Source organism: Papio anubis, chromosome 6 (assembly GCF_008728515.1).
Source record: "Papio anubis isolate 15944 chromosome 6, Panubis1.0, whole genome shotgun sequence".
Classification (NCBI taxonomy): domain Eukaryota; kingdom Metazoa; phylum Chordata; class Mammalia; order Primates; family Cercopithecidae; genus Papio; species Papio anubis.
In genome coordinates, this window is record NC_044981.1 from 84,378,692 (window position 1) to 84,400,548 (window position 21,857).

The following is a 21,857-nucleotide window of genomic DNA, read 5'->3' on the forward strand; positions in this document are numbered from 1 at the left end:
GGTAGTGCACAGACAGACAGGTTACTGGAGTGAGGCGAACCTGGGCTTAAGGTGCCACCTAGAGCTGAAAAGGAGGCAGCAACCTAGTAACAGATTCACTAAACAAATATAGTCAATAAAAAACAAAACTAACTGGACAGAGAAAACTGGAATAAATAACTAATCCTTCAATGCAAAGACGTAGATGTATACCAACAAGAAACAACAGCAAACAGGGAATTAGGACCTCCCCCAAAGGGGATCCTAACAAGACCATGATTTGTAATCTCTCTGACCAAGAATCCAAAATAGCAATTTTAAGGAAATGCAGTGATATCCAAAATAACATAAAAAAGCAATTCAGAAATTTATCAGAGAAATTTAACAAAAAGATTGAAATAACAACAACAAAAATCGAACAGAAATGTGGGAACTGTGAAATACATTTGCTGAACTGACGAACTCTTTAGAGGCTCTCAACAGCAGAACGAACCAAGCAGAGGAAAGAATCTGTGAGCTAGAAGACTGGCTATTTGAAAATATAGTCAGAGGAGAAAAAATGAAGAAAGAATAAAAAATAACAAAGGCTGCCTATAAGATATGGAAAATTACCTCAAAGGACCAAATCTAAGAATTGTTGGTGTTCAAGACAGAGCTGAGCAAGAGCAAGGGGTGGAAAGCTTATTCAAAGGAATAATAACAGGAAACTTTCCAAAACTCAAGAAAGAGATAAATATACAGGTATAGGAAAGTCTGAGGACACCAAACAGAATCAATGCAAATAAGACTACCTCCAGGCATATAGTAATCCCTCTGAAAGGTCAAGAACAAAGAGAAGATCCTAAAAGCAGCAAGATAAATAAGGCAAATAACACATTAAAAAGCTCCAATTTAGGCCGGGCGCAGTGGCTCAAGCCTGTAATCCCAGCACTTTGGGAGGCCGAGATAGGAAGATCACGAGGTCAGGAGATCGAGACCATCCTGGCGAACACAGTGAAACCCTGTCTCTACTTAAAAAAATACAAAAAACTAGCCAGGCGAGGTGGCAGGTGCCTGTAGTCCCAGCTACTTGGGAGGCTGAGACATGAGAATGGCATAAACCTGGGAGGCAGAGCTTGCAGTGAGCTGAGATCCAGCCACAGCACTCCAGCCTGAGCGACAGAGCGAGACTCCGTCTCAACAAAAAAAAAAAAAAAAAAAAAAGCTCCAATTTGGGCCGGGCACAGTGGCTCATGCTTGTAATCCTAGCACTTTGGGAGGCTGAGGAGGGCAGGTTGCCTGAGCTCAGGAGTTTAAGACCAGCCTGGTCTTAAAACCTCGTCTCTACTAAAATACAAAAAAATTAGCTAGGGGTGGTGGTATGCACCTGTAGTCCCAGCTACTTGACAGGCTGAGGCAGGAGAATAACTTGAACCTGAGAGGTAGAGGTTGCAGTGAGACGAGATTGCACCACTGCACTCCAGCCCAGGGGACAGAGTGAGACTCCATCTCCAAAAAAAAAAAAAAAAAAAAAGAGCTCCCATTTGTCTGACAACAGGCTTCCCAGTGGAAATTATGCCGACCAGGAGGAAGTAGAACATTTTCAAAGTGCTCAAAGAAAAAACACTGTCATCCAAGAATATTATATCCAGCAAAATTATCCTTTGCATGTAAAGGAGAGATAGTCTTTTTCCAGACAAACAAAAGCTGAGAGAATTCACTATTACCAGATTTATCTTGTAAAAACAACAGTAAAAAATACTCATCACTTCCTAATTATTTAACTACATTTTATTATTATCTATATTCTTGAAGCCATTTACACTTATTGCATCTGTATGGTAGAAATACTGCATAATGGTGTGCTGCCATGAATTTCTTCCTAATTCTGCATTTAGCGACATCAGGTTGGGAGCCTGAAATCAGCCAGGATGGGAGTATTTACACTACAGAAATCAGCAAACACTATAAATCAGGGCTTGATTTATTGTTTTGCGGATTGTCTAGACTTAAGGCAGATTAAGCCTAAAAGGGTGTTATGCCTATTACCATTACATTGCGAGTAGTACAAAATATTGAGGACATATTTCAATATTTGAAAGCTATCATCCAATTCAGCAAAGAACTTGCTTTTTCTTTGATGAATGAGTAAAGTTCCTATATAGTTCTTCACTGTTTCACTTTTGTCTTATTAATGAAAAAGAAAATATCAACCAACATTCATCAGATCTATATTCATTTGTTGATGATAGAATTATAAAAAACTTACAGTGGTTTTTCCAAGAACTAGGAAATCATGCTTAAGTTATAAATACATAGAATTTATAATAAAGAGCATTATACATCCTTTATGTCAGTGATGTTTATAATAAACTTATATACACATAGATATGCATACTTTCCCCCCAGGTAACCAATTGTTAAACATTTACTGGCATACCAATGGTCACATATGTTATGGTCTAGTACTCTGTAGCCCTGGTGATGCCATTGAGTTGTGTTGTTGTGTTGGTAGTTTCTGACCCTTAAGATTCCTTGAAAACCTGTCTCAGTGTGCCAGGTGTGGTGGCTCTCACCTGTAATCCCAGCACTTTGGGAGGCCAATGTGGGAGGACAGCTTGAGCTCACGAGTTCAAGACTAGCCTGAGCCAATATAGGGACATTCTGTCTTTACAAAAATAACTTTTTAAAAAATTATCTGGGCATAGTGGCACATGCCTTTGGTCCCAGCCATTTGGGAGACTGAGGTCAGATTATTGCTTGGGCCTGAGAGGTTGAGGCTGCAGTAAGCCATGATTATGCCACCGCACTCCAGCCTGGGCAACAGAGCAAAACTCTGTAAATAAAAGAAGAAAAGAAAGAAAGAAAAGAATGAAAAAGAAAGAAAACCTGCTTCAGAAATGAGGACTTCAGGGAGAACCAGCTCAACATGGCTTGGGGAAGGGGTTGCACATCCTGCATCCGCCTGAGTACTTCTTATGGGAGGAAGCATTTTAAGCCTTAAAGATGAAAACCCCATAACCCCACTCTGTGTCAGGTACCTAATTACTTAGGTTCCAGGCCAGAATGAGTATGGAGGGATCATCATAAATATTCCTTTGGGGAATGGGGACAGAAAGTCAGCTTCAACATTGCAATCTCTGACTCTATAGATCTATAGGTCTACTGTGCAACTATCCATGAACCTTCTACTTATACACTGATGTGTGGATTCATCTTTACCATTCATCAACATGGAAGCCAAAGCAAAGTCCGTGAAACTGGAATGCACCATCCACACAGCAAAATAGGAGCAGACCACAGCAAGTGACCACATGCCTTCTCTGTGAAGGCCTGCTGCTCATCTCCACATGCCTAGAGTACCATGAGTTTCTAAAGCTCCTGTGCAGCCTGAAAACCACACTGTGGAGCTGGGTTTAAGGAAAGCTTCCTCAGGCCAGCGTTTAATGAGCAATTAAATGTTTTTAAAGTGTCTGAACTGGTAAGAAGATTTTATTTATTATATTTAAAACGTGATGTTCGGAATGGCACGTCAAGTCATAAAGTAGCCGGGGGTCCCCATAGTTTCTCAAGTAGGACACTGTGGAGAGAAAGGACAGAAAACATGCCTGTGGTGGCCAGATGAAGCAAAAGAACGTTTTTTAAACAAAAGTTCTAAAATGTTCCTGAAAAACGGGAATCAGAGAGATTGTAGGAGGTAAGTCCTTGAGAACACACTATCTATTTCTCTGACTCCTACTAGAGAAAAAAACTTGTTTGTTATTGAAAGATAACATATAGAATAGTATCAGCTTGAGAAATTGCCCCAAATGTATTTTCAAGACTAATTCTTTAAAAGTTCTACTCACATATAAAGTTAGTTTTCCTTGATGTTGAGAAGCTGGCAGCTACTGAAAGGTTAGAAAGTAGACATTCAGAGCCAAAAACCCAAACTGCTGTTGTGAAACCAATGCTTTTCTTGGTTAATATGAACAATCTGCTTTTCTTCCTACCTGAGACTGTAGAGCACTTTCCCGTCGGGCTGGACCCGCAACATGACGTTGTCTGTGGTGGTGTCATGGATGAAGGAGCGTTTGGAGTGCACGAAAAACATGTCAGGGACCCAGATCTTCTTGACCAGCCTGCCATCAAATGTCATGCTGAGGTTGTTGGTGCTTGGAAAAGACAGCCTCTCGTCCTTCCAGTAGTGCCTCAGGTAGAGTGTCATCGTAAAGTCCTGGGGCAGAGGGGCAGAGAGGGAACCCCAGACACACACAAACCCACTGAAGTGTGGATTCTGTAGCCCCTGTGGAGCCTCACTTAGCTGGGGAATGAAACCGAGCCAAGGGAGGTCTTGCTTCTAGTCCCCGGAGTTTGCTGCAGTAGGAGGAAAAGAATGCTGCAATGGCGGGGAACTCAGTGAGAAGCCTGGAGCAGACAGTGTGAGCGTGCCTGGCCCTGCCTCAAGCCACTGGCATTCGCTCTACACTTGAGGGGCTGCTACTGCCACCATGTGTGACTCAAGCCACAAGTGCCAGAAAGTTAATGTCTGCAAACAGCACTCAACCAGAGAGAAGGCGGTGGATAAATACCCCAGCTCCTGCACCCCTGAGTCAGGATAACCCTGAAGTGTGTTCTTCGCTGACTCCCAGAGTACTCCAGTGGCACTGAGTTCTGTGGTTCTATAACTGAGTTCTACACCAGTTCCAAAGTAACTGGTTTGATAGCACAGCCGTCTTTGCTTCCTTTTACTCCTCTCTTCCCCACTTTGTCCTGGTGTTTCCCAGGATCACCTCCCAAATAAACTGCTTATACTTATGCTTGTGACTGCTTGTCTCAGGTCTGCTTCTTGGGGGACCCAAACTAAGCTAGGTCCCTAAAACGTCCTGTAAGTCAAGGAGTTAGAGAATGTTGCACTTTTTATCTGAACCCACCAAAAAGTGGGGAGAAAAGGACACTCTTTTGCTTCTTTTGCATTTCCACAGCCATGTACAGAATCCACAGATATAAGATGTGTTTAACTACTTGGCAGCTGCAAACTTGGGCCCTGCTGCTCACATTTGAGAACATTTGTCCAGAAAATGCATCCCAGTGGCAAGAGCCTGACCACTGGAGTGGGAAAAGCCAAGCTTGTTATCTGGCTCTGTTTCATACCAATTGGGTGGCTTTGGGCAAATCTTCTTGAGCCATCTGTAAAAGGAGTGTGGGGATTCCCACCACCCAGGTCAGTTGTGAGACTAAGTGAATTCAGGTGCGTGGAGCTCCTGGCCCTGGACAGGCTTTGTGAATCCCCCTGCCACGGCCCTGGTCAGAGAAGCACTTACCATGTCAACCTCTGAGATGCTATCCAAACTCTCCACCTGCACATCCACACCAACAGGAATGGCAGGGCCTGGGGACAGAGCATGATAAGAGCATTCACTGTTTTTACTTGAAATTTTACTATGGAGGAAATAGGCAAAAGAAACATTTCCCCTGGAACCTCAACGTCATGTCAGATTTGGAGGTTTGGTCATGCCAACCTGAAGTCAAACCAGAGACAAAAGCATGGAACCATAGGCTGGCTTTCTGAAATATTCCAACAAAAGTTTGAAAGCATCCTTTCTTGGTTATATATGCTCATGTGAAGGTATGATGAAGACCTAGGTCAAAGGCTGGGTCTGATCTAAGAGTAACTGACTTCTTAGCATGAGGTCACCCACATTATTCCCTATATTTGCCTTCTAGTTTTGCACCTCTTTCACTCTCGAAGCCAGTGTCTCTTGTCTGGCCATGAGAAAGGCATTGTTTGGTAATAGGCACTCAGAACCAAAGTCATATTCAGGTCATTAGCCAAACCCACAGATCTGCATCTTTGCAACGTGATGAAGTGGCCTTAAAACATTAGATTTTTTGTTATTTCTGGGCCTTACGGACTCAATATTGATAAAGAGTAAGGAAGATAATGAAGGGAATCAATTCCTGCCCCCTTTCTTCCTTGCTCTCGGGATGAAGGGCAGGCATGGAGCACACTGAATCATTATAGAGTATTAAAAAGGTGGGTTTGAATTCAACAATGGTGGATTATGGACTGGATAGAGACTCTCTTCTACAGCCTATTTATTCTTTGGATAAAAGTGACCGGAAGAAATAAATGGCAAGATAATTATTTCTTTTTTTTGGAGACAGAGTCTCATTCTGTTGCCCAGGCTGGAGTGCAGTGGTGTGATCTCAGTTCACTGCAACCTCCGCCTCCTGGGGTCAAGCGATTCTCCTGCCTCAGCCTCTTGAATAGCTGGGACTACAGGTGCACGCCACCACAGCTCTGTATTTTTAGTAGAGACATGGTTTTACCATGTTGCCCAGGCTGGTCTCGAACTCCTGAGTTCAGGCAATCTGCCCGCCTCAGCCAGGGCAGATGAAATCCCAAAGTGTTAGGATTTCAGGTGTGTTCCACCATGCCCGGCTGAGAAAGATTTCTAAAATATTTTTTTTCAGGAAAATAAACCCATAAGGATGAAAACCTCTTGCCATTAAGAAGGCTGAAACCCAGCAGCTGCAGGCTAAGCTTCATAGGGCTTTGCTATTCTTCTGCACTAAATCATTATTCTCTCAAGCTATTTTCATTTAATTAAAATGAGCAGATCACATTCTGCCCTAAGATATGTACCCTGAACTCTATCTGCCAGCTCCCAGATGACAACAAATTTAGTCCAAGGTTGTTATTTCCAGGTATTTTTAGGAGGCTGTATTGGGCTGCAGCTGCCCTGTGTTCCCCTGCCCTTCCTACAGCCAGCTGCTGGCCTCCCTCGTTGTGAGCCATCCTAGAGGGGCAGCAGCCACCCAGCAGCAGATGCCTCCTCAGACTCTGTTCAGCAGAACCCAGGGCGGGGCAAGGCAGATGCTCAGAACGTACTGTGGGCTCGATGTCTTGTCCACCAAGCACAACCGAGGCAGACTGGGTCAGGGGAGAGCAAAGCTGTGCTGTACCTTAGCTGATTTCCTGCCCACAGACTGAGGACCAGAAGAAAGAGCGCACCCCGAGAGCACACATCCCATACCTCCGAAGCCAGGCCTCATGCTGAAATCATGGTCGTCTATCCTCAGAAGCTGTTCCGACTTTGTCAGAGGCGATTTGGTGATGTCAGGGCTTCGTCTCAGAATTGGGCTGCCAAGGGGGAAGAAACCAGTGAGATCATATATTCCAACCAAGACAAATAAAAAGTAACTCGCATTCTGACTTGATCTTGATAGGTGTGATGGGGTATGCTATTTCTTCTTTTAAGCTATCCCCTCTTCCTTTCTCCATCTTTCTGGATAAATGAACTGACCCAGAAGGTCCAAGACATTGACTTTGACCGTGACTGTGGAGCTTTAAAAATACTGATGCCCAGGCCCCACCTCAGAGATGCTGATTTGGACTGTCTGGAAATAGGGCCTGAAAAATTGGTCTTTTTAAAGTTTCCCAGATGATTTTAATGTGTAACCAACACATTAAATCGCTGGTTTAGTCTTGTTATTAATCGCTGGTTCTAGTCTTGTTATTAATAGCCCAAATTCCCTTAAAGTGTCTCAGCCTTTTGAGGGGTTTTGAGCTGGAGGGGAGAGCAAGTGAGTATGGTCCGAGCCTGGTCCCCTGATCTCTGTTGGCCCACTGTGGAGGGAGCAGGACCTTGCCCTGGAGGGAAATGCTGACCTTCCCGTCTGCATGGAAGGCGGCTACTCCTGCTGCTGCTTCTGAACTGCACCTGGGGTCATTTGTATTTATTTTCTCTTTTTCTCTATTGGTAACATACTTTTAGCATTTGAAAATTTTTTAGAAGAAATGTAGTGAAGACTCAGCCTCCCACTTCTGCCTCCACCCGCCCCAGCCCTCAGCCACAGGTGTTTCACTTTTTTTTTTTTTTTTTGAGACAGAGTCTCACTGTGTCACTCAGGCTGGAGTGCAGTGGTATGATCTCAGCTCACTGCAACCTCCACCTCCCAGGTTCAAGTGATTCTCATGCCTCAGTTTCCCAAGTGGCTGGGATTACAGGTGCTTGCCACCATGCGCAGCTAAGTTTTATATTTTTAGTAGAGACAGGGGATTTGCCATGTTGGACAGGTTGGTCTTGAATTCCTGGCCTCAAGTGATCCACCCACCTCAGCCTCCCAAAGTGTTGGAATTACAGGCATGAACCACCGCACCTGGCCAGGTGTTTCTCTTACTGGTTTCTTGTCTATCTGAGCAGAGTTTCTTGTATACAAGTATATACAGATATATATTCCTAGTTATTCCCTCTTTATTTTATATTTTTATTTACTTATTTATTTTTGGAGACAGGGTCTTGCTCTGTCACCCAAGCTGGAGTGCAGTGACCTATCATGAGCTCACTTCAGCCTCAAACTCCAGGGCTCGAGTGATCCTGGACTCAAGTGATCCTCCCATCTCAACCTCCCAAGTAGCTGGGACTACAGGTACATGCAACTGAGTCCAGTTAATTTTAAAATTTTCTGTAGAGACAGGGCTCCCACTATGCTGCCAGGCTAGCCTCAAAGCCCTGGCCTGCAGGCAATCCTCCCACCTAGACCTCCCAAAGTGCTGGGATTATAGGTGTGAGACACCACACCCAACCTGGAAGTACTTCTCAAACTAGAAAGTGGTACACAAATGGGAGGAGCCATTGCCATTTCTGAACCCACCAGGAAGTGTCCTTCTAAAGTGAGGAATTACCGTGCTGGCAGCAAAGGAGGTGGCCCAGGGAAAGAATTGGAACCAGCGAGCTGCTTACAAATATAAGAGAGGAAGCCGGGTTTGTCAAGAGAAGGAACACCAGCTCCCATTGCCACGGACATCCTCTCTCACCAGCTTGATCCAGGAGCCAGCCCCCCACCCCCTGCTGCCGTCTCCTTTCAGGCTCCGCTTCCTCTGGTCCCCATCCTCCAGTTTCTGATCCTTGGTGAGGGGTCGGGGAGGGGCTCTGCTGAAAATCACTGCGGTTGAGGTTCAGGGAAGAAACATCTGCAAAACAGTGTGCATGTGCTTATGGTCATACCTGATTTGCTTGTGGGCATCTTCATGTACTTCTCGTCTTTGTCTTTGAGGCCTACTATGAACAAAAAAAGTAAAGGCATTGTAGAGACAGTCTAGTTACTCAAATCAACCAAGCACCCCTCTCCCTCCAGATTTGCTTCAAATCTAACCAGAATAAAATGTGAAAGAAGGAGAAAAACTACAAAGCTTCAGTGCATTCATTTAGCCTCTTCTTGAGCATTTTCCAAGTACCTACAGAAGAAACTGGAGGATTCATTACTCAGAAGGTCTAATTTGAAGAGGTCCGACCTAAAATAATCTTCCCCACTGGTCTACCCAGGTCTGAAATGGACGCCATTCTCTTAGAAGGCTCTTAAGGATGTATACATTTTAACTTTGATCCACCATAAAACCATCATTATGGAGAGTAACACATTTGCTAAGTGAACTGCATCACTTGAGCATCCTCGTTCTTTGGCTCATGATTTCAGCCAAATGGGCACTGACAGGAGATGAGAGAGGAGGAGGAGGAAGAAAGAGGTCAGGGTATTTATTCCTCATTCTCTCCTGGCTTTGATGCCAGGGACTAGCAATGCCTGTGTTACTCTGTGATTGCAGATAATCACAGTATCTTCAATAAACTCCAATAATAATATTTCCCCTTCTAGTCAAGGGGTAGTCCTGGCTTCCTGCTATTCCTAGTCCTTGGGGGCATCAACACGCCTGACTGGATCCCTGAACTCTGCCCACATCTCTTTGAATTGTTCTTTTATTTAATTATCATGAGTTAAGCCCTTTTGAAGGCAATGCTGTTTTCTGCCAGGACTCAACTGATGCACAGGGACACATCAGGACAGATGCACAGGGATTATGTCATCTGTAGAAAATGGAGCAGAGACAGGTGTGCGCTCTGCAGGCGTGGGCAGAGTTAAGACCGGGGAGTGGCATGCGCTCCGGGCAATGGGCCATCACAGTTGATGGGCAGCATGAGGCCGAAGGACACCGGGGACAGAGTTCTCTTCGCATTCAGTCCCTTGCACGGTGCTGGACCCCGGTGGACCCTCAATACCTATTAGTTGAATGAAGGAAGGAATCAGCCCCTTAGATGGGCACTTAAGAAGGGAGACAGGAGGGAATGAAAGAGGAGGTTGGAATGGAAAAAAGCTTAGCCCAGCTCTTACTTTGGCTTTGGGCCAGCCTGAAATGGAACCAGACGCTGACGAAAGGAGTTTTGTCAAATTCTGAGATGCCACTGCCTTTGCTTTCCTGAAGCCTGGATTCTAGCCAAGAGAAGACGGATGAATAGGATATAGTTATGGTCTTTTTCATTATTGTTTAATATTATTAAATAACTTTTTTCCTGTTTACATGCCCATGTAAAAAAATTTAGAAAATAGATTAATCATAAAGGAGAAGATGAATATAACTCAGAAGTAACCTCTGCCATTCTGCATCTGTATCTCTTATAATTCTTGGAGAATTACACTGTTTGAAACTTTCTTTTAAACTCAAATTATAATAGATCATGGAATATTTTTTGCATCATTGGCATCTTTTCGCTATCTGAGGGTATGATTATTAGTATTGAAATGATGTATTACACAAAACAAGTAATAGGAAAATCTGACACTGCTTGAGCACTTCCTATGTGTGAGTTATATGCTAACTCCTATTACATGTGTTAACTCAGGTTATTCCTCAAAACAACCCTAGGAGGTAGGCCTCATCATTATCCCCATTTTATATGCAGGAAACTGAGACGCAAAGACTTTTAATAACTCGTAAAAGTGAAGGAGCCAGAAGTCAGAGCCAGGGGTTCTGGCTCCAGGGTTAAAAGTAAGACTGGTCATAGCATCACGTTGGAAGATTTGCCTCCCACTGCCAGGAAATTGGCTTAGATGTGGAAGGTCTGAGCTTATCGTCTCCTCATATACAAGTTAACATCGACCTTGCACAAAGTAGGTGCATGATAAATATTTATTGAATGAGCCCCAGGAGGTTATGAAGAAAGGATAGGCATGTACCAAGTTAAGATGATACAGGATGACATTAGAGACAGCTTTTTGAACTGAACATACGGTGTACATTTGTTGAACACCCATTTTTATTTTGGATAAAATGACAAAATTCCAACCTATGAGACTTCTTGATGTCTGCTTGTTCTAGTTCTTAGTCTGTGCGTGGATGTTTTCCCAAGAGGTGTCAGAACTTTCTCAGGGGTGAGTTGGAGCAGGGATGGGGGTTTGTGATGAGGGAGCTCTGCTGGAAGGCTCATTCAGCTAATGGCCGGGCATCTGATAAATTACACTTCACCTTGCTGACTGTTTCACCTGACAAGATAGAGAACTTAATTTTTATAAAGAAGCAGAAATCGGCTAATGAAAATGATCTTCCTTTCTCAGCATTTGTAAAAGCCAAGAAAAGAAGTCCTTGTATGTAGTGCAAAACACCCAGATGTTGTCCTTGGCACACCCCCACCCCGCACACCCCCCCAATCCCCACCCATCTCTCAATCCTCCTCCAGAGCCACTGAGAACAACAGGGTACATCCAGTTCTAGCTCCACTTCTTAGATATGTACCTGCTCATAGGGGTCCATTTTTCTGATGTGCATAAAGGCCCTGAAAGACCAACTGGGGCCTTGCCCACAGCAGTCAGGTGGCCAGTCCTGGCTGACTTCCTTCTCAACGTCCCCCACCCTGCCCCGGCTGTCTTGCCCTCTCCATGCCCACCCTGCTGCCTTCGGTGTCATTACTTAGCATATGGGAGGCAGCAGGCTTTCCTGCCTCTGGTCTTCTCCTTCTCTAATCCAACCATCCCACCAATACCATGGAATGAAAATCACAATTATGTCACTTCCCCTCTTAAAACCCTTCATCCTCAAAGTAAAATCTGTGGAAGTTGGGCATATAAGGCCCATAATAAGGCTCCTACTCACTTTCCCACTCTCAGCTCCCACTCTGCCCCCAACTTCTTGCTGTTGTCAATTACATCTCTATGCTTTGCTCCCGATGTCCCAACTGTCTGGAATGCCCTTCCCATTAGTCTTCACACCCTTTGTTATCCAGACAGCTCCATGCATTCCCAGATAAAATACCACCTCCTCCTGAAAGCATTCTTGAGTTTTTCTCCTTCCCACTGAATTCAGTGCTTCTCTCCTTTACATGCTTTCATCAGAATGTGCACACTGTGCTGTTGTGGTGATAGGCCTTCTGACCATCCCACTCATTTCACCGTGGGATCAATAGATGAGAGACTCTATTTTTTTTCTTTTCTTTTGAAACAAGATCTCTCTCTGTTGCCCAAGGCTGGAGTACAGTGGTGCAATTATAGCTCACTGCAGCCTCAACCTCCTAGGTTAAAGCAATTCTCCTGCCTTAGCCTCCCAAGTAGCTGGGACCACAGGTGTGTGACATCATGCCCAGCTAATTAAAAAAAAAAAGAAAATTGTAGTGAAGGGGTCTCACTATGTTGCCCAAGCTGGTCTCCACATCCTAGGTTCAAGGGATCCTCCTGCCTCAAACTCACACAGTGCTGGGATTATAGTTGTGAGCCACCATGCCTGGCCTCTATGTTACACATCTCTGTAAACCCTTAGCAGTGTGCAGAATTGACTTTACAAGGACAGGTACAAAATATGGAAGGAGAAGCACAAACTCAAGGGTGTATTCCACAGAATTGAAGGGACCCATAAAAATGAGTCAAGGGAGGCCAGAGTCTAAATGAGACACAAGAGACATGGTAAAGACAAGCAGAATTCTTTCCAGTTGCATCCTGAGCTAGGAGAGTCAGTAGAAGGAAGTATACCACTTGGAGAAGATGAAGCAAGATTTCATTTTGGTTTTTTTTTTTTTTTTTTTTTTGAAGACAGGGTCTCACTCTGTTGCCCAGGCTACCATGCAGTGGCACAAGCTCAGCTCACTGCAGCCTTGACCTCCTGAGCTCAAGCTATCCTCTCACCTCAGCCTCCTGAGTAACTGGGATTACAGGCATTTGCCACCACGCCAAGCTAAGTTTTGTATTTTTTGCGGAGTCGGGGTTTTGCCATGTTGCCCAGGCTGGTCTTGAACCCCCGAGCTCAAGTGATCTGCCCGCCTCAGCCTCCCAAATGCTGGGATTACAAGTGTGAGCCACCGCGCCTGGCAGAGATGAGGCAATGTTAATAAACAATTACAATAAGGCTGAGATTCTGCTAACAGAATCCAATTTTACTTTGCTATTCTCCATCAAAGAGAGTGGTCTTCAAATCGGGAAGAGAGAAAAGAATTATTTGCTACCAGAATAGTGGACATGTAGCACACAACCATCTAAGGCTCAGCCCTGATTACACATTGGAATCACCTGAGGAGCTTAAAAATCCCAGGCCACAGAGCAGACCAATTAAATCAGAACCTCTAAGAGTGGGAGCCAGTCATCGATAGTTTTCAAATCTCATGTGATTCCAATGTTCAACCAAAGTTGTGATTTCTAATTTTAAAAATGGAGCTCTTTTGCACAGCTCTCTGAGGCCGTGACCTGGTACAATAGGAGGACAGCAGGCAGTCAGGAAGCCAGCACACTGCCTTGAACCCGTTTTGCTTACTGGTGGGAGACGGCAAGTTGCTTCTCTCCGGGTCTGTTTCCTCAGCTGTGAAGTAAGGGTTTAGGCAATGAGATGGCTTCGAAACCTTTCAAGTTCATTCCAGAAGGCAGCAGGCTCCCTGAGATGTGAGAGGCGCTTCACTGCTCTAGTCCTGTTGGCTGAAGGCGATGCTAGAAAGGTAGGTCCCCTGCCAGAGCTGCACCAATAGGGGTCTGGGTTCCACACAGACCCACTAGCACTGGGGGTGTGTGTGTGTTTAACTTTCATTAATTTAATGAGCATGCACTCATCATGTTATTTATATTACATTTCTTGAATTGTTATAGGGGCTGTGCATTCTTCCACATAATGAGTTGACCATTTTGTATTTTTCCTTGGCTGTAAATATTAAATAGTTCATTTCCTTTGATTCCTTCCTAAGTGGGTTTTTGGTAACCACTACTGTGCTTTTCAAATCATGTTCTCTAAAATGTGTGAGGGTTAATTTTATGGGTCAACTTGGTTAGACCATGGTACTGGTTCTGGTCAAACATCAGTCTAAATGTTACTGTGACGATATTTTTAAAAGAGGTGATTAACAGTTAGATCAGCGGACTTTAAGTAAAGCAGATTACCCTCCATCATGTGGGGAGCCCCCATCCAGTCAGCTGCGGGCCTTCAGAGAAAAGACTAAGGTTTCTCGAAGAAGAAGGAATTTGCTTCCAGACTGCCTTCCTACTCAAGACAGCAACACGCCAGCTTCTGCCAGAACTTCCAGCCTGCGAGTCTGCCCTGCAGATCTCAGACTTGGCAGTCCCCACAAATGTGTGATCCAGACAGAGAAAGGCATAAGGATGTGGATGTGGACAGCCTATTGGTTCTCTTCCTCTGGAGATCCCTGACGGATAGAGTGTGAACACTCCTTGACCTCTCAGGCCTGCACATCTGAGGGAGATCTGAGCTGTTGCCTGCAGCCAAAGGGCCGCGAGGGCTGTCTGGGGTGGGGGTACCAACCCAGCTTTAACCTGTCAGCTTCTGTCCAGTCTCAGGGTATTTGATCAAGCTGTCTTGCCACCATTACTGACTTCTGTTCCCACCAACTTGGGCCCCTAACACACAGACAGCCCTGGCCTGCTACTGCCTTGCCACAGAGTAAAAAGAACACATCAAGAATATGTTTGTCTAACTGCTTCTTAGATAAGATCTCAGCCTATAGTCCAAGTTGTGGACTTCAATAAAAAAATCTCAGCCTAGATCATCCCTTTTCTCCCCTTGTACATATGTCTGAATTCCTATGCCTGGGAATACCATATGCCTTCTCACTTGAAGATGCCAGGTTACTTTATTTATTTATTTATTTATTTATTTATTTATTTTTAATTTAAAGCTCTGAATTTTGCCCACCTATTTTCTTTATTAGAATTCTCAGATTGTATTATTCCCATTTCTTATAGAATGTAGATTTCTAACTTGTAGATATCTATTTGACCCCAATGCCAACATTTTAGACTCTTGTTAATGCCTTTAGAGTGAAATCCCCATAGCCAATTAAATGTCTCAGTGCTTAAAAACAGAAACAAAACAAACAAAAACAAGTGTTTGTCAAGGGGACAGCCTGCAATGCATTTCAGAATGTGAAATTGTGGATGGAACATCTCTACCTCGCTTCACCTCCCGCCCTCTCGCCTGGGGAGTAGAGCAGAGACCAGGCCTTCAACAGAGGTTAGTCAAGACTCACGAAGTCTTCTCAATGCTATCACCGCAATCCCAAGAGCCACCACTGCTTGTTTGAGGTTAGATTTATTTGATGAGGCAGCTTACGGTATTGGAAGGAGTGCAGACTTGGCATCAGTCAGACTTCAGTGTGAATCCCAGGGGAGCCACAAACTAGCCGTTAACCTTGGGCAGTGACACCTTTGATCTTTCTGTGTCTCAGTTTCCTATAAAATGGGGGGAATAATACTAACTTTACTGGCATGCTGTAAGAATTAAGCAAGAAAATGTTAATTTGAACCACAGGAAATGGCTGACATTCAACTGTTTGTGACATACAAAAACATTTTTACTTGGTTCAACCTGAGTTTTATGTCCATCAATATAACTTTCTTTCGTTTTCTGATGGCGAGAGGAGAGCACCAGAGTAGAAACGTGGGGTCTGTGGGGTTTTGCGTGTATGTTATGTGACTATGGCACAAGTTTGTGTACCTTTTTGAGCCTTGCTTTTTTCTTCTTTAAAGTGAGGGGGTTTCTAAGGTCCTTGAAGGTCTGACATTCTGCAGATTTTTTTTTTTTTTTTTTTTTTTTTTGAGATAGGTCTTACTCTGTCACCCAGGCTGGAATGCAGTGTCACAATCTCAGCTCACAGAAGCCTCGACTTCCCAGGTTCAAGTGATCCTCCCACCTCAGCCTCCCGAGTAGCTAGGACCACAGGTGTGTGCCACCACACCTGGGTACTTTTGCTTGTTTTTATAGAAATGGGGCCTCACTATGTTCCCTAGGCTGGTCTCGAACTCCTGGGATCAAGCAATCCTCCTCACTTGGCCTCCCAAAGTGCTGGGATTACAGGTGTGAGCCATCATGCCCAGCCTTCTGCAAAATTTTTGATTTTTGTATTCACAAAAATGGTCTGACTAAGGTCTATCTCCCCCACTAGACTGTCAGCACCTCGAGGGGAGGAGCAGGTCTTTTCTGCTTCCCATTGCCTCCCAAGCCATGGGCACAGTGCCTGGAGTATAGTGCCCTCAATACATATTTGTTGAATGAATGAATGAAGTACAGGAAATAGCAAGGGTCAGGATTCACTCATTTATTCATGCCCAACATTTCATGAACATTCACCATTGTTCTTGATTGTGGGGAAACAAGGATAAATGCACCCTCAAGGGGCTCACGGTCTAGAAGCAGAGACAAATGAGATAAAAAAGGCAATGCTGAGTGATTAGTCCTTAGACAGAAGAGTGGTGGAGAGCTGCAGAAGCTCAGAAGTAAGCCACCTAATTGAGACTTGAGAGGCAGAGGGTGAGGGAGGGCCACGGAAGGCTTCTCAGAGGAGGTGACACCTCTGCTAAATATTGGAGGGAGAAAAAACGGGTCAGAGAAATAAGAAAGAGAATGGCGTTGTGAGCATGGGAGCAGAAGGTGCAGAGGCCTTAGGAGACTGCAAGGAGGAGGGGCAGGTCGTAATCAGCAGGGAGACAAGGACCAGGCAGCACAAAGTGGGGACTCAAAAGTTCAAGCAAACTTTCTGGGGAGCAGAGGGACAAGACAAAGAGAATGCTACTAGCTTCAGAGAAAATCAAATTTTAAGGCGTTTAGGGCAATCAGTCGCTAATCCCACAGCTTTCTGTTTGTCACGCATGACAGGGATTTGACAGCAACACCTCATGCCACATTGTTGCCACCCCTGGCCTGTCTTCATCCTTTGAAACCTCCAAAGTCCCTCCTACCCTAAAGCTCTCCTGTCTTCCTCTTTCACCTTCATCCCGTCTCAGTCTTTCAGTTCACACCAAGTTTCTTGTAAATACTGTCTATATTCACTCCATTTTCTCTTCTCCTCTCCTCAACCCACTGACATCTGTCTCTTTGTGGGATGACCATTAATGACATGTAGCTACCATATCTAGGGCTCACTTCTCAGTCCTCTAACTAGTTGATTTTGACCTTGGAGTGATCTGACGACTCCCTCCTTCTTAAAACCCTTGACACCTCGCCAGAACCCCTTCCTAGTCAGAAAGCCTCTGATGGCACAGTCTGCATCTCACTGAGTGATTGGTGAAGAGCTCACTGCCCAATGTAGTGCCTGCCCTGTAATAAGCACTTGGTAACTGTGGAAAAAATGTGCCTCTTAACATCCGCAACACCTCTGTGTTCCAGTTCTATACCCATTTCTCTGGTCACTCATTTCCAGTTTCCGTCGTTGAGTCCCCTTCCTTTATCTTCTCCTCAAATGCTGCTCTTCCCCAAGGTCTGTCCTTGATCCGGTCCTTATTTCATGCCACATGCTATCTCTGGCCACCTCATCCATTGCCACCTATGGGGACTCTCTTTAAATCTAATTCTCCAAGCCCAGTTTCCTTCTTGAGCTGCAGACTTACATCCCTTCCTGCTGACTGGACAGCTTTCTCTTGGTATCTTGCAAGCACATCTAGGTCCATATGTTCATACCAAACTCACCACCTTCATCCCCAAACCTACTCCTCTGCCTGCTCTCCTTCCTAGCACCACCATCTACTCAGTCGTACAATCCAAATACCTGCTGAACATTCACCCTAAACTTCTCTCTTATCCTGAAGCCAATCAGATTCTGACCATTCTAGCTCCTTGAAATCTCTCATATTCATTCCTCCCCCATCCCCATCCTGTTCTTTCCACTATGAATGAGCTTTGCACCAGCTCTTACCTGGCCTCAGACTCTGGTCATAGACTCTGGATTACTTTCTCTCTTTCCCCTCTAGCCCCCTTCCTGATGTTCCATCATGCTGCTGAGCAAGGAAGCATCCTCTCTCTGAAATGGAAATCTGCTGAGACCACTCAGCTCCTCTTTACCTTCAGAATAAATGTGAATTCTTTAGCACGACAAAGAATGCGTGATAATGTACTTCCAGCTTCTGGTAGGATCAGTTTGCCCTCCCACAGCCTGAGCTGGCATTGTCCAGGGGCCTGTAGTGTAGGCAGCTTATGTTTCCATTCTTCCAGGGAAGAGAGGAGGAGAGGACAGACAGTAAGTTTTGGGTTTTGTTTTGTTTTGTTTTGTTTTGTTTCCGAGACAGAGTCAGATGGGCCCAGGCTGGAGTGCAGTAGCATGATCACGGCTCACTGCAGCCTTGACATCCCAGTCTCAAGCCATTCTCCCACTTCAGCTTCTTGAGTAGCTGGGACTACAGGCACATCTCACCATGCCCAGCTACTTTTTTTGTACTTTTTATAGAAACGGGGTCTCACTTTGTTCCCCAGGCTGGTCTTGAACTTCTGGGCTCAAGTTATCCTCATGTCTCAGTCTTCCAAAGTGTTGGGATTACAGGCATGAACCACCATGCCCGACCTGAGACAGTAAGTTTTGATTTATTCTAGAAACATTGCCCAGTGCCCTGGCATTCTGATCTTGATTCTGCATGATTGGTGAAGATGGGTCCTATCTGGATATGCCTCCCATGGAGATTCTGGGAAAACATGAATTATTTGCTGGGGTGGAGACTATAGTGAGGTAGGTAAGGTGCATAGGGAGTAAAATGTTAAGAGCCAGTCACTCTCTGGGGCATGTAAGCACCTCCTTCAGTTTTGCACCCTAGGCACCTCACTAGACTCACCTTCTGGTGTGCCCATGTTTACCTAAGCTATTTTATTAGCATGACCATGTGAAGAAGCCTGGATACAAATTACCAGCAGGTTATGGATTTAGAGTCTGGATGAAATTCAGTAAGCCCTTTAAAAGTTTAGGCTACATAGAAATGAAGTTTAACCTGGCTGGTGGGGTATAAGTTGGGTCCACCTAATATTCTGGAAAGAAATTTGCCCACATGTATCTGGAGCGTTCAATGTTTTTGTTCCATTTGATCCATACCACTTCAAGGAGTCTATCCTAATTAAATAATTATGTATGTGAACAACTCTTCTTATATACAAAGACGTACAAACAGATTATTTGTAATAACAAAGAGGAAGCAACCAAATGTCTGTAAATAGAGAAAAACACTTAAATGGTAGCACACTGTGCATTAATTTACATATTTGCATTATTATGCAGCCAATCAAATGATAATTCTATTGACTTTTAAAATAAGTAAACATGCAGACAATATTATATTAAATACAATAAGGTTATAAAACTATATGTATAGCATAATTCCAAACTACTTAGTATTCAGTATATGCTTACCAAAAAAGACAAGAAGAAAATACACAAAAATGTTAACAAGGTTACTTCTGGGTTTGGAGATTACAGGCAATTCTTGGATGTTTTAAAATTTTTTTTCTCTTTTTTTTGGTAAATTTAAATAATAGTTATATGTGTCTTTCATAACTAAAGAAATGAAAGTTTTTAAAAGTAAAATTACAAAGAAATTTTATTTCACTCTCTAAGATCAGTAACAAGACTCACTCTCACCACTTCTATTCAACCATAGTACCAGAAGTCCTTGCCAAAGCAGTTAGACAAGAGAAAGAAAGAAAAGGCATAGAAATAGGAAAGAAAGAAGTGAAATTGTTGCTGTCTGCTGATGACATGATCTTATACATAGAAAACCCTAAAGACTTCACCAAGAAAACTGTCAGAACTAATGAACAAATACAAGAAAGTTGCAGATTCAATTCAACATGCAAAAATCAGAAGTGTTTCTATACACTAGCAACAAACTATCTAAAAAAAGAAATTTTAAAAATCCAATATACAGTGGTTACAAAAAAAAGACTAACTAATAAACTTAACTGAGGAAGTGAAAAATTTGTACAATGAAAACTGTAAAACACCAGTGAAAGAAATTAAAGGAGACACAAATAAATGGAAAGGTATGTTCATGGGTTGAAAGAATTGATATTGTTAAAATGTCCATACTCCCAAAGTGATCCGCAGATTCAATGCAATCCCTGTCAAAACTCCAAGTCATTTTTCATAAACATAAAAAAAACCCTGAAATTCATATGGTACCACAAAAGATCCCAAATAGCCAAAATGATCTTGAGCAAAAAAAACAAAGCTAGAGGCATCACACTACCTGATTTCAAGCTATATTACAAAGCTATAGTAATTAAAACATCATGTAACTGGAATATGGACGAACACATTAACCAGTGAAACAGAAGAGAGAGCCTAATAATAAACCCATACATTTACAATCAATTGATTTTCAACAAAGGTCCTAAAAACACACAATGGAAAAAAAAAGTCTCTCCAATAAATATGTTGAGAAAACTGGATAACCGCACGCAGAAGAATGAAATCGGACCTTCTATCTCACACCATATACAAGAATCAACTCAAAATGGATTAAAGACTTAAGTGTAAGACCTGAAACTGTAAAACTGATAGAGGAAAACATAGGAGAAAAGTTACACAATATTGGTCTAGGGAGTGACTTTTTTGCATTTGACTCCAAAAGCTTGGGCAACAAAAGCAAATAGACAAATGAGATTACATCAAACTAAAAAGTTTCTGCACAGCAGAATAAATAACTAATGCGGTGAAGAGACAATCTGTAGATTGGAAGAAAATATTTGTAAGGCATACACATCTGATAAGGGGTTCATATCTAAAATATAGAAGAAAAACAACTCAGTAGCAAGAAAACGAGTAACCTGATTAAAAATGGGCAAAGGACTTGAATAGACATTTTTCAAAACAAGGCATACAAGTGGCCAACAGATATATGAAAAAATGCTCAACATCATTAGTCATTAGGGAAATGCAAATCTGAACCACAATAAGATATCATCTCACACCAGTCAGAATAGCTATTATCAAAAAGATGGCCAGGCATGGTGGCTCATGCCTGTAATCCTGGCACTTTTGGAGGCCAAGGTGGGAGAATCACTTGAAGCCAGGAGCTTGAGACCAGCCTGGGCAACATAGTGAGACCCTGCCTATAGAAAAAAAATTTTTAAATTAGCCAGGTATTCATAAATTAATGAAACCATTATAATCCAGCCTAGGTAACAGGGCAAGACCCTGTCTCTAAAACAAACAAAAAACAAAACAAACTTAAAAATATGAACAATAACGAGAATTGGCGAAGATGTGGAGAAAAGAAAACTCTTGTAACACCGTTGGTGGAAATGTAAATTAGCACAGCCTTTATGGAAAACTAGACGGAGGTTCCCTAAAAACTAAAAACAGAATTACCATATGATCCAGCAATTCCATGTCCAGGTACATATCCAAAGGACTTAAAATCAGTTTGTTGAAGAGATATCTGCACTCTCATTTTCATTGCAACATTATTCACAATAGCCAAGTTATAGAAACAACCTAAGTGTCCATCAATGGATGAATGGATAAAGAGAATGTGGTATACAATGCAATACTATTCAACCTTAGAAAAAGAAATTCTGTCATTTGCAACAGCATGGATAAACCTGGAGGACATTAGGCTTAATGAAATAAGCCAAGCATCAAAGACAAATACCATATAATCTCATTTGTATGTGAAATCTAAAACAATAGAAATCATATTAACAGAGAGCAGAATGATGGTTACCAGAGGCTGGGAGATTGAGGGTATGAGATGTTGGCCAAGAGGTAGTTTCAGTTAGACAGGAGGAATAGTTTTTTGAGACATATTGCACAGCAGGGTGACCATAGTTAAAAATAGTGTATTGTATATTACAGAAGTGCTGAGTAAATTTCAAATGTTCTCACCACAAAAAAATAGTAAGT

General features: G+C 43.2%; 1 protein-coding gene across 1 annotated transcript in view; it reads right to left on the bottom strand.

The window, feature by feature from the left end:
- Nucleotides 1-21,857, bottom strand: part of GABRR1 (gamma-aminobutyric acid type A receptor rho1 subunit) — a 41,313-nt gene that overhangs the window by 16,419 nt on the left and 3,037 nt on the right. Inside the window, exons 2-5 of the mRNA XM_031667311.1 lie at nt 8,952-9,002; nt 6,978-7,084; nt 5,262-5,329; nt 3,951-4,174 (exon numbers count right to left, since the gene is read on the bottom strand). Of these exons, the coding sequence (XP_031523171.1) occupies nt 3,951-4,174; nt 5,262-5,329; nt 6,978-7,084; nt 8,952-9,002 (450 nt within the window). The remainder of the gene's footprint in view (nt 1-3,950; nt 4,175-5,261; nt 5,330-6,977; nt 7,085-8,951; nt 9,003-21,857) is intronic.